The sequence below is a fragment of the Girardinichthys multiradiatus genome, chromosome 10 (genome assembly GCF_021462225.1).
Source record: "Girardinichthys multiradiatus isolate DD_20200921_A chromosome 10, DD_fGirMul_XY1, whole genome shotgun sequence".
Classification (NCBI taxonomy): domain Eukaryota; kingdom Metazoa; phylum Chordata; class Actinopteri; order Cyprinodontiformes; family Goodeidae; genus Girardinichthys; species Girardinichthys multiradiatus.
In genome coordinates, this window is record NC_061803.1 from 25798263 (window position 1) to 25811460 (window position 13198).

Sequence of the window (13198 nt, forward strand, 5' to 3'; positions counted from 1 at the left end):
ATTACTGTCTATGCTTTAATTCATCCCAAAGGTGCTCAAGTAGGTTTAGGTCTGGACTCTGTGCAGGCCAGTCAAGTTTCTCCACAGCAAACAGCCACGGATGTGATTGTAACACTGGAATTGATGGATTTGGTGATGTGACCCAATACTTTTTGCAATATAGTATATAACAAAGGAAAACAATGTAGCTAAAGTTTATTAAGGGGGATTAGTTAATGAAACCAAAGTTGAAAACAGAAGAACAGAAAAAACTCACAGATGAAACCAGGCCTTTTTTGATTTGTAAAAGTGAAAAAACAGATATTCTGGGTATCATTTTGATAGAAAATAAACTTTTGCACTTTATTTTTTTTTCCCCTGACTGTCGTTACAGGCCTACAAATCTGATCCACCTCATGATTCAAAAGCTTGTAGAACCAGCTTTAGCAGTTATATTTTGAAATAAACCTGTTGTATGACAATGAGTCTCTCTCATTGCTGCATAGCACTTTGATCCTAACATCATGTTTTAGATTGAAAATGAACAGCAGCAGTACTTGTGTTTGAATTTAGTCTTTAATAATATACACACTGAAGAGTAACGTAACCAATCCTGATGGCAACAAGAAAAACAAAAATGCAGAAAACGGTGTAAAAAAGCTTGATATATGAATTATAATATAAACTGGAAAGAGGAAGAAGAAAAGACAGATTTACAATGAAGACTGAAACTGCTGGGACATGCTAGTTGCCATAGTTACTCATATCTTTGTATTTCTGTCATGTCTGTGTATCAGTTAAAAGGTTTACTTGTGTATCAATCAAAACATAATGAATACTGACCCCAGCATTTTGTCTAACAAGCTGTACACATCCCAACCTACCCTGGAATGTCACATCTAGTATTGTGCACTGAAACAACGCAAGCCAATTCTGCCTATCTCCTAACTGGTGTAATGGAATGTTGCCAAGTGCATTCATTTATTTTTCTATGTGAATTTAACTACATTATACAAACTGAAGGACTAATGCTAATTAGATCTAGTGATACTGCAGCAGTTTCTTTGTCTTTGCTAGTCCTGTTAAAGCTGGATCTGTCATTTTGTTTCTGTGGGTTTAAGATGGTAATATTACTGTTCATATTGCATTTCAAAAAATTACTGCTAAAAGTGGAATGGAAACACACAAATAAATGAGAAGGTTTCTAGGGAATGTTGAGCATGAGTATATCCCAAAGGCTTTTTTACAAAGCCTGATAACATAGAGCAAAGAAACCATTTAGCTGTAATTGGATGGAGATGGATGGACACAGATACAAGAACAACACACAATAGTTGCTGGTGTTCTAGGGCAGAGAGCAACAAATGCATCTATTATTTTTCTCTCCATCTCTTCCTTCATGAAACAATTCATCTTCTCTAACACAAGTCTTTATTCCTGTCCCTCCCCTTCATCTCTGCTATTTCCTTCTGTATTCCCCCACTTGTCCTTTGTTTCTCCTGTTTTAGATTTCTTTCCTAATCTTTGCTATGTTTTCATCCACAGGCATGGCTGACAGAAATTCATGAGTACACCCAGCAAGACGTGGTTGTCATGCTGCTGGGCAACAAGGTGAGGCCTTGTTGGCAACACTGGGAGATAGATGGACAGATGGACTCAGAGGGTGGGAAGGAAGGCACATGGAAGGAAGGCGTAGTAAGAGCAAGAGAGTGATGAATGTATTGGGTAACTAAATGAAGCAATAGAGTATTTAAGTATGTTTAACAAATAAAATGCACAAATGGCATATACATTATTTTTAAGTAGTCAATGTGCAACCTCCAGTAGACAGGGTCTGAGGTGTAACTGCTTGAGGAATCAGTAGTTTTATGAGGAGCAACCTAAAGTCATCACCTTTATTATCCCAAACAAAGCAACAGAAGTGTTACACTGAATGCTATGATAAATGTAAAATACAACTATCAGTTCATCATAGGTGATAGAGGTTTCTTAAAATATTTGACACGTAGTAACTTCCTTTATGCCACAATTTTAAATTATTATGGAAATGGACATAAAGTAGTTTTTAAGCCATTTTACACACACACACACACACATATATATACATATGTGTGTGTGTGTGTATATATATAGGTGTATATACATGTGCGTGTGTGTACATTACAGACCAAAAGTTTGGAGACACCTTCTCATTCAAATAGTTTTCTTTATTTTCACGACTATGAATATTGTAGCTTCACACTGAAGGCATCAAAACTATGAATTAACACATGTGGAATTATATACTGAACAAAAAAGTGTGAAACAACTGAAAATATGTCTTATATTCTAGGTTCTTCAAAGTAGCCACCTTTGCTTTGATTACTGCTCCGCACACTCTTGGCATTCTGTTGATGAGCTTCACCTAAAATGGTTTTCCAACAGTCTTGAAGGAGTTCCCAGAGATGCTCAGCACTTGTTGGCCCTTTTGCCTTCACTCCGCGGTCCAGCTCACCCCAAACCATCTCGATTGGGTTCAGGTCCGGTGACTGTGGAGGCCAGGTCATCTGGCGCAGCATCCCATCACTCTCCTTCTTGGTCAAATAGCCCTTACACAGCCTGGAGGTGTGTTTGGGGTCATTGTCCTGTTGAAAAATAAATGATGGTCCAACTAAACACAAACCGGATGGAATAGCATGCTGCTGCAAGATGCTGTGGTAGCCATGCTGGTTCAGTATGCCTTCAATTTTGAATAAATCCCCAACAGTGTCACGAACAAAGCACCATCACACCTCCTCCTCCATGCTTCACAGTGGGAACCAGGCATGTAGAGTCCATCCGTTCACCTCTTCTGCGCCGCACAAGGACACGGTGGTTTGAACCAAAGATCTCAAACTTGGACTCATCAGACCAAAGCACAGATTTCCACTGGTCTAATGTCCATTCCTTGTGTTCTTTAGCCCAAACAAGTCTCTTCTGCTTGTTGCCTGTCCTCAGCAGTGGTTTCCTAGCAGCTATTTTACCATGAAGGCCTGATTCACACAGTCTCCTCTTAACAGTTGTTCTAGAGATGTGTCTGCTGCTAGAACTCTGTGTGGCATTGACCTGTTCTCTAATCTGAGCTGCTGTTAACCTGCGATTTCTGAGGCTGATGACTCGGATGAACTTATCATCCGCAGCAGAGGTGACTCTTGGTCGTCCTTTCCTGGGGCGGTCCTCATGTGAGCCAGTTTCTTTGTAGCGCTTGATGGTTTTTGCGACTGCACTTGGGGACACTTTCAGAGTTTTCCCAATTGTTCAGACTGACTGACCTTCCTTTCTTAAAGTAATGATGGCCACTCGTTTTTCTTTACTTAGCTGCTTTTTTCTTGCCATAATACAAATTCTAACAGTCTATTCAGTAGGACTATCAGCTGTGTACTGTATCCACCTCCTGCACAACACAACTGATGGTCCCATCCCCATTTATAAGGCTTGAAATCCCACTTATTAAACCTGACAGGGCACACCTGTGAAGTGAAAACCATTTCAGGTGACTACCTCTTGAAGCTCATCAACAGAATACCAAGAGTGTGCGGAGCAGTAATCAAAGCAAAAGGTGGCTACTTTGAAGAACCTAGAATATAAGACATATTTCCAGTTGTTTCACACTTTTTTGTTCAGTATATAATTCCACATGTGTTAATTCATAGTTTTAATGCCTTCAGTGTAAAGCTACAATATTCATGAAAAAAAAGACAACTCTTTGAATGAGAAGGTGTCCAAACGTTTAGTCTGTACTGTGTGTATATATATATATATATATACATACATACATACACGGGTTGGACAATGAAACTGAAACACCTGTCATTTTAGTGTGGGAGGTTTCATGGCTAAATTGGACCAGCCTGGTAGCCAGTCTTCATTGATTGCCCATTGCACCAATAAGAGCAGAGTGTGAAGGTTCAATTAGCAGGGTAAGGGCACAGTTTTGCTCAAAATATTGAAATGCACACAACATTATGGGTGACATACTAGAGTTCAAAAGAGGACAAATTGTTGGTGCACGTCTTGCTGGCGCATCTGTGACCAAGACAGCAAGTCTTTGTGATGTATCAAGAGCCACGGTATCCAGGGTAATGTCAGCATACCACCAAGAAGGACGAACCACATCCAACAGGATTAACTGTGAACGTAAGAGGAAGTTGTCTGAAAGGGATGTTCGGGTGCTAACCTGATTGTATCCACACAAAAAAAACACGGCTGCCCAAATCACGGCAGAATTAAATGTGCACCTCAACTCTCCTGTTTCCACCAGAACTGTCCGTCGGGAGCTCCACAGGGTCAATATACACGGCCGGGCTGCTATAGCCAAACCTTTGGTCACTCATGCCAATGCCAAACGTCGGTTTCAATGGTGCAAGGAGCGCAAATCTTGGGCTGTGGACAATGTGAAACATGTATTGTTCTCTGATGAGTCCACCTTTACTGTTTTCCCCACTGCCGGGAGAGTTACGGTGTGGAGAAGCCCCAAAGAAGCGTACCACCCAGACTGTTGCATGCCCAGAGTGAAGCATGGTGGTGGATCAGTGATGGTTTGGGCTGCCATATCATGGCAATCCCTTGGCCCAATACTTGTGCTAGATGGGCGCGTCACTGCCAAGGATTACCGAACCATTCTTGAGGACCATGTGCATCCAATGGTTCAAACATTGTATCCTGAAGGCGGTGCCGTGTATCAGGATGACAATGCACCAATACACAGTCACCAGATCTAAACATTATTGAGCCACTTTGGGGTGTTTTGGAGGAGCGAGTCAGGAAACGTTTTCCTCCACCAGTATCACGTAGTGACCTGGCCACTATCCTGCAAGAAGAATGCCTTAAAATCCCTCTGACCACTGTGCAGGACTTGTATATGTCATTCCCAAGACGAATTGACGCTGTATTGGCCGCAAAAGGAGGCCCTACACCATATTAATAAATTATTGTGGTCTAAAACCAGGTGTTTCAGTTTCATTGTCCAACCCCTGTATATATATGTGTGTGTGTGTGTGTGTGTATATGTGTATGTATGTCTGCATGTATATATATATATATATATATATATATATATATATATATATATATATACTCACCGGCCACTTTATTAGGTACACCTGTCCAACTACTCGTTAACACAAATTTCTAATCAGCCAATCACATGGCAGCAACTCAATCCATTTAGGCATGTAGACATGGTCAAGATGATCTGCTGCAGTTCAAACCGAGCATCAGAATGGGAAAAAAGGTGATTTCAGTGACTTTGAACGTGGCATGGTTGTTGGTGCCAGACGGGCTGGTCTGAATATTTCAGAAACTGCTGATCTACTGGATTTTTCACGCACTACGATCTCTAGGGTTTACAGACAATGGTCCGAAAAAGAGAAAATATCCAGTGAGCGGCAGTTCTGTGGGGGCAAATGCCTTGTTGATGCCAGAGGTCAGAGGAGAATGGCCAGACTCGTTTGAGCTGATAGAAAGGCAACAGTAACTGAAATAACCACTCCTTACAACCAAGACATGCAGAAGAGCATCTCTGAACGCACAACACATCGTACCTTGAGGCGGATGGGCTACAGCAGCAGAAGACCTCACCGGGTGCCACTTCTGTCAGCTAAGAACAGGAAACCGAAGCTACAATTCGCACATGCTCACCAAAAATTGGACAATAGAAGATTGGAAAAACGTTGCCTGGTCTGATGAGTCTCGATTTCTGCTGCGACATTCGAGTTGGTAGGGTCAGAATTTGGCGTCAACAACATGAAAGCATGGATCCATCCTGCCTTATATCAACGTTCAGGCTGGTGGTGGTGGTGTAATGGTGTGGGGGATATTTTCTTGGAACACTTTGGGACCCTTAGTACCAATTGAGCATCGTGTTAACTCCACAGCCTACCTGAGTATTGTTGCTGACCATGACCATCCCTTTATGACCACAGTGTACCCATCTTCTAATGGTTACTTCCAGCAGGATAACGTGCCATGTCATAAAGCACGAATCATCTCAGACTGGTTTCTTGAACATGACAATGAGTTCACTGAACTCAAATGGCCTTCACAGTCACCAGGTCTCAATCCAATAGAGCACCTTTGGGATGTGGTGGAAAAGGAGATTCACATCATGGATGTGCTTCTGACAAATCTGCAGCATCTGTTTGATTCTATCTTGTCAATATGGACCAAACTCTCTGAGGAATGTTTCCAGTATCTTGTTGAATCTATGCCACAATGGATAAAGGCAGTTCTGAAGGCAAAAGGGGGTCCAACCTGGTACTAGCAAGGTGTACCTAATAAAGGTAATTATATATATATATATATATATATATATATATATATATATATATATATATATATACATATATAGGGAAGTTACTTTGGGTAGGTTTAATTTAAATGGGTTGTAATTTGGGGGGTTCTGAGTTCTTAGGTGTAGTGTTAGGTTACTGGGTTAGGGGTTATTTATTGTGTGTAATCTGTGTGTGAATATTTACAATTTTTTTTGGGGGGGGGGGGGGGGGTGCGTTCAGTTTTTGCTTATTGTGTATTTCAACCGGGCCTATAGTTTAAAGACTGGCACCAGTGTTGCCAAATCATTTGGCCTGTGTCTGTTGTCCAGTGTATTTTGAAAAACTAGAAAAACTTCATTGATCTTTCTTAGATTGTGTCTCTGTAAGTAACCCAATCTCTCTAAGAATCTGTATGTCTCCATAGGGAAATGTGACCATGGCCCTGTTTAAATGTCTAGTGACCAATTTGTGAATGGTGTTTTGGTCCTTTATAGTCTTTGTCGATTATACCAAACGAAAGTAGGACCATGTGGGTTTGGTCAGATGTTTTGGTCTTCCTTAAAATGTGTATTGCATGTCTGGGTAGTCAATTTGTACCTCAGGTACAGATTTTGGGTAATCTGTTTAAATTCGTGTCGCCCATGATTATAATTTTATTTTTGGGTGTCGGGGTCCAATTTTTCATTTTGTCCCTTTGGTGCTCATGTGTGGTAGAGCTACAGCTGATGATCCTCCTAATGTGGGCCAGAGGGGTATGGATTACCATTGCCGAGTCTAATTTCTGTATTGCTTTAGGCATTTCTGTGTTTGAGGTTTATGGTGTTCTCTAGAAGAATGTCTCGGTTCGGGGGGGTATGTATATGTCGTTTGTGCAACAAGGGCTCTGTGGGGCCTTGTTTTGGTTTGACCTTCCCTGATTCAACTAGAGGATGTTGTGAGTGTGTGTGGGGTTTTGAGCCCCCTTGTGGTTGTTACCTTTGACTGTGTCTTTCCCTGTCTTTAGATTGTGTTATCGGCTGTGGGAAATCCTTTCTTTGTGGGTTTGATTGTATGTTAATTGTATGTTTTGTCTGGTCTTAGGTTTTGCTCTATTAAGGTTCTAGCTGGTTGGAGGGTTCTGTTTGATGTTTTATATCCTTTTGTGCTTTTTTGTTAGCCATGTTTAGGATCCAATTGAGTTGTTATTTTGGAATTGTTTTGAGTTCCTTTAATAAGTAAGAATTACCTCCTACATGTGTATTGTTAGATTCACATTGGTCTTCTCTTACATGGTATTCTAATTTACTGAGATGAACCTGGATTGATGTGTTATGTGCAGATTGCTGTTTGGTATTGTCTTGCTGAAAAAGGCAAGTCATTCCCCTACAAAAGACTGACTGGATTATTGCATATTGTGCTCCCACTGTATGATGACCACAGGCTTGATGCAATGTTACAAGACTATAAGAGCAGCCAATTCTATGTCAGTATGTTGTCCACTGTGTTCCAGGCTGACTCCACACATGACAGGGTGGTGAAGCGAGAGGAAGGCGAAAAACTGGCAAAGGTGAGCTTTCTACAATACACACTGTCTTACATGTGTAACAAAACAGAGGGTATGCTGCACTTCATCTACTGGAACAAAAACCAAACCTCCCCCTATGTCTGTGTGTTTTTCTTGATTATTTAGATAAATTATACATTCATTTCACTGCATTATGCTGTAATTATCATAAATGGTGGTGCTTTGCTAAATGTATTATCTAGGCCATTTCACTCAGATAACCTCTGAGGAATTAAATAAATATTTAAACATCAGGAAGAATTCGGCCAAGACGCTGCAGCTGTCAGGATAACATTTTTAGCTCGAATATTAAGGTATTTTCACTTCCACAAAATGGGATTTCTGTGGTGGGAAGCATTTTTCATTGACTGTGCTCACTTTTGTGTGGAAATAAGAAAAAATAAAGGAATTTAATTAGCTTTAAAGGCAGGAAATATTAACCTGTGTTCAAAAAAGGCTATAGTTAGACTTTGATTTGCAACTCTCTCATGCCTCCGCATGTATTTTAAACTCTAAGCTTCAAATTGTACATTGATGAAATACCTAATCTTTTATAGAACTTCTGGTTATTTTGCCCTCACCAGATATCCATAAGCTTGTTAAATGCACCTGGTAATGGCAGATGTTTTTACTCTGCAGGAGTTTGGAGTACCCTTCATGGAGACCAGTGCTAAATCGGGACTGAATGTGGAGCTGGCCTTCACTGCTGTGGCCAAGTGAGTCACAAAAATTCTAAATCACAGCATGAAAAGTACCAAATAAAATGGTATTCTGAGTTTAAAGAAAAGCTTATGTATTGTTGTTATTGCCTGTTTGTGGTTATACAAGATTTCCTTCCAGTTCACCTGGTGGCAATTTAAAGCAAGACCATGAAAATTGAAGAGACTCCATCATCCTGCGGTTTTCTCAGGGTGCAGAGAAAATAAAAGGCCCTTTAGTGTACAGTGTACAAGAGATTTGGTGCTTCAGAAAAAAAACCTCTTCCCAAGCTGCCATCATCCTCCTTTAGGACACTTTGGTGCCCGTTAATATGCCTGGACAGCTTTCCAAAGAAGTACCTAATGCAAAAGGGCTGAAGTTCAAAGAACATGAGCAGCATCAATGACAGAAAATATAGAAAGTTAGATTATTTTAGCAATCTGGTATATGTTCAATCATCCACAGTGCTGGCCACAATTATTGGCAGTCCTGGTAAAATGTTTAAAAATCCTGAAAGTGATCTAATCTTTTAATGCAGTAGCAGAATATCAGACTGAAAAATGTAAAAATGTTCCACCTTTAGTATCTCTACATTTATTTAATAGGGATTAGCAAACTCCTTGGATGGGCGATGGTGGCAGGGGTTCGTCTTGTAACTGGGTTGCCGGTTCAAGTCCCTGCTATGTTTGTCTCAGTCGTTGTATCCTTGGGCAAGACACTTCACCTTGGACTTGATAAAGCGCTATACATGTACAGGCCATTTACCATTTTGTTTGGTATGTAGATACTGTCTAGTGGTAGTTAGGGGAATTTGATGAACCAAAGATACCAATCTTTGCTTGGATTTTTAATCTGAGACTTCTTTTTTAGTATTTTTTATTACAGAAATGCTGTCATAAAAATACTAACCAATCCAGAAGCCACCAATCCATGAGGTTACACACTCATTTTTACCTCTTTTCAACATTTGTTAAGAAAATAAAGTCCTGAAAGCCTTCTGCATTCTTCAAAATGTGGAAAGGAGTTAAGATTAAGATAATTAAGTTTTGACATGTTTTAATAGATTCACAATTGTCCATGTCTGAATCTTAATGTAGCAAATAATAAATTGTATTCCCCACTCATTAAAGACACTCCAAATAACTTAAAGTATAAATAAGAAAGTGCTTTAGTTATATTTATTTCAAAGGGATTGTTTGGGGTGCCAATAATTGGAAAACAAATTAACATTGGATGTTTTCCCCACTAAATAAATGAACTCAAATTGAAGGCTGGATGTTGGTGCCTTTTTTTACAGTTTGATTATGAAACTGCAGTAAATGATCTTCATCTCAAGGCTTTTTACACATCTTTACCAGGGGGCCAATTAATTTGGCCAACGCTGTATATTTGCATTTGGTTCTTGCAGACATGGTGTAACAGAAAAATGTCAAACTTCATTTTCAAATTAAATGAACAAAATGAAAACAAAACCTGTCTGAAAAACCTGTAAAAGCAAAGAGGGTTCTGTTTCAGCTGTGTTTCTTTTAGTGTATGAAGTGGCGCAATTTGTGTGGGATCTGTTCACTTTTATAGCCTCGTAATGGTCACAGACTGGCATGCTGAGATGTTGCCAATAATAGACTCGCTGTCTGGCAAACAACCCTTCTGCAAATACAGAATAAAATCTGATCTGTTCATCTTGTAGTCATGTGGCTCACGTTTGCTACTTTCTAACTTTGCAGCTTTCTTTCCCTTTTGTCTAATTTAAATCCCCATGAATATTTGTGGCTTCTCCACTTCATCATTTTCATTATTTGCACCAATCATATGAGTGTAAGTAAAGCAGCAAAAACCCACTAAAACCTTGCAGGGAAATGTAATGTGCATATTGGTGAATATAAATAACCCATTTTTACTTAAGTCTTTAGCTAACGTAGTGCTTTAATATTAAAGCAGTAATTAAGGTATTTTGTTTTTGCATCCTGGGCTCCTTTTCAATATTACATTAAAAACTCATCAAGCTTCTGCTTTCTAAGTCTTAATGAGCTAATTTACACAATGAGCATGGATGGATTGCTGGCATGCTCTGCCAAGTACAGACCCAGGGGCTCAAAGGTTCAGGAGTTGGTGCATTATCAGAAACAATAGTTTGAAATTATACATTTATTTTATGAGAGGTCAATAAAATGAACATGGAGGTTTCTAATGATACAAATGACCATACAAAAGCTCATAATGGCAACAAAAAAGTTCATAACAGACACAGATGGCCACAAAGAGATGCAAACAGAGGAAATGTTTTTTTCTGCTATGCTGATTAGATCCCTTTTATTCCAGAATTATAAGGGTGTATTCCTACGATCCACTGAATCCTACACAAAGCTTCACACAAAGCTTGATGTATGGGGTCCTTTGTAGAGGAGTTTCAGCATTATATTCTGTACTTCTACCATTCAGGAGAACAAATTCTCAGATCTTTTAACTAAATTACTCATTGGTTACTCCCCAACCTTACAGCCAATACAATGTAGCCATGTCTTCTGAAGGCATCTGTATGGTGTATTTTAAAGTATTAATGTGTGTTGAACCTTTTCACATTTAGCCACATATAGCATTTTTTCTCTTGGCCAAATTGGCTTAATTTTGTTTTCATCTTCCTAGATCACATTTTTCCACTTGTTTGGTACGTCTGCTACATGACTTCTAGTAAACTTCAAACAGGACTTCATATGACTGTCTATTGACAATAGATTTCTTATTGTCACTTTACCATAAAGGCCAGATTTTTGAAGTGTATAACAAAGAGCTTAAATTCTGCCAACTCATCTGTGGATCTCTGCAGCTCCTCCAGAGTAACCATGGGCCTCTTGGCCGCTTCTCTGATTGATGCTTTCCTTCCTGGACAGGCCATGTTTTGGTATGTTTGCAGATGTTCCATGTTCATTTTTGGATGAGGGTTTGGACATTTCCCCACAGTTGGTCTTGATGAGGCTGTTTGTTCAAAAAGAATCTTCTGAAGCCTCCACAGAAGAGCTGCATCCATGCTATCAGTAAATGATATACAAGTGGAAATTATTTACCAATTTAGGTGACTTCTGAAGGCTTCTGGATGTTGCTGTGGATTTTATATTTGAGCATCAGAGTAAATGGGGCTAACTACAATTATGTGCCACACATTTAGAATTTTTATTTCTAAAAATGTTGAAAGGGATGGTTTCAACATGAAAAAATTTGAAAAGGTTTAATGGGTATGAATACTTGTGCAGTGGACCATAAGTGTGACTACTAATATAAGAGATAGGCCATTAGTAGTTTGATCCCAACCCCTCAGTCTTATGTAAATGTGACAGAAATGCACAAACAGAAGAAATCTGTAAAGGGGTCAACATTTTTTTTTCTCCAACATTATTACTTAATTTTTTCACTGCCCAGTAACTATTGAAAATGTATGAATGCTCGAGATCTCTGCAGAAAACCCACAAATGAATGAACTACATATTAGGTTTGCTAACGCCGACTTTTTGTTTGTGATTACCAGAGAGCTGAAGCACCGGACCATGAAGGAACCTGACGAGCCAAAGTTTCAGCTACAGGAGTATGTTGACAAAGAAATGAGGGTTGCTGGGTGCTGCCGGTCCTAGACCACGTGCTGTGTGTTTATCATGTTTGTACTGAAGGCAAATAAGGATATTATTATTAAACTACACAATAAGCTAGAGTATGTGTGTGCCTGGGAATGACCCTGAAACACACTTACTGTCTTGGTGATTACAAGGCCAACCTGCTCTCCCATAACCCACCCATCTGCTGCAACTGTGAATGTAAAATAACTCCTGTCCACATGCATGTCCACACACACGTTTCAGCTCAGTTCACTGCCTGCAGAATTTATGTTGCCAAGATTTTCTTGTGTACATATTTTAAAAATAATTTAGATTTAAAGTTTTGGGAGCGTTGTGGTTTGGTAAAGCATTGAAACAGAATTAGGTGTCAATAATGTTGGACAGTTTAACAAATCAACCTTAGGAAAGCAAAAAAATGAACTAATCTCATCAAATTTATGACAGTGATGATGCAGCTAATGCAAGTTTCTAAAGTCACTCTGTTCTCTTGTATAGTATATAATGTGTTTTATTAATGTCTGTGAAACTTGATCTGAGCATCCGTCCTTATATATGCTCTACATTGCAGATGTTAAGATGTGATACGTTTTAAGCACTAAATAACATTCAGTTTCTCTTAACAACACGAAATATAAAGAACCACATCATCAGCAAAAGACTGTACTCTGCACTTTATCACAAAAACATAGAGGAGTGGGTGTTTTTCCTGAGATGTTTAATTTATTTATGATGATTAAAAATGCTATCACAGTTTTTTTTATGATTGTGAAATGCTCTACTTCAAAGTACATAAAATGGGTATTCTGTGTAAAGGTTCACTCTAATAAAAATGTCTGATTAAAAGCCCTTTTATTACCTTTTGTGGAAATGTCTTTTCACCACATTGCCTGATCAGCATTACCCCACGTCATGTTACCAGTAGATGAAGACTGCGACAAAAGTCAGCATCACCTTAAAATTCAGAATGCTGTGGGCTTTAACAAAATCAATGGTTTTCATTAGTATAAGATGCATCAAAATACATCAGAAAGATTAATTATTTCTATGAATGATGGGCCCTCTTTCAGAGCAGCTTTTGTTTT

At 39.2% G+C, this 13198-nt stretch overlaps 1 protein-coding gene across 1 annotated transcript in view; it reads left to right on the top strand.

Annotated features, from left to right (window-relative positions):
- LOC124875485 (ras-related protein Rab-26) overlaps positions 1–12962 on the top strand; it is a 156036-nt gene extending 143074 nt beyond the window's left edge. Inside the window, exons 6-9 of the mRNA XM_047377687.1 lie at positions 1525–1590; positions 7759–7815; positions 8452–8528; positions 12032–12962. Coding sequence (XP_047233643.1) covers positions 1525–1590; positions 7759–7815; positions 8452–8528; positions 12032–12134 — 303 coding nt within the window. The 3' untranslated portion in view covers positions 12135–12962. The remainder of the gene's footprint in view (positions 1–1524; positions 1591–7758; positions 7816–8451; positions 8529–12031) is intronic.
- The last annotated feature ends 236 nt before the right edge of the window (positions 12963–13198 follow it).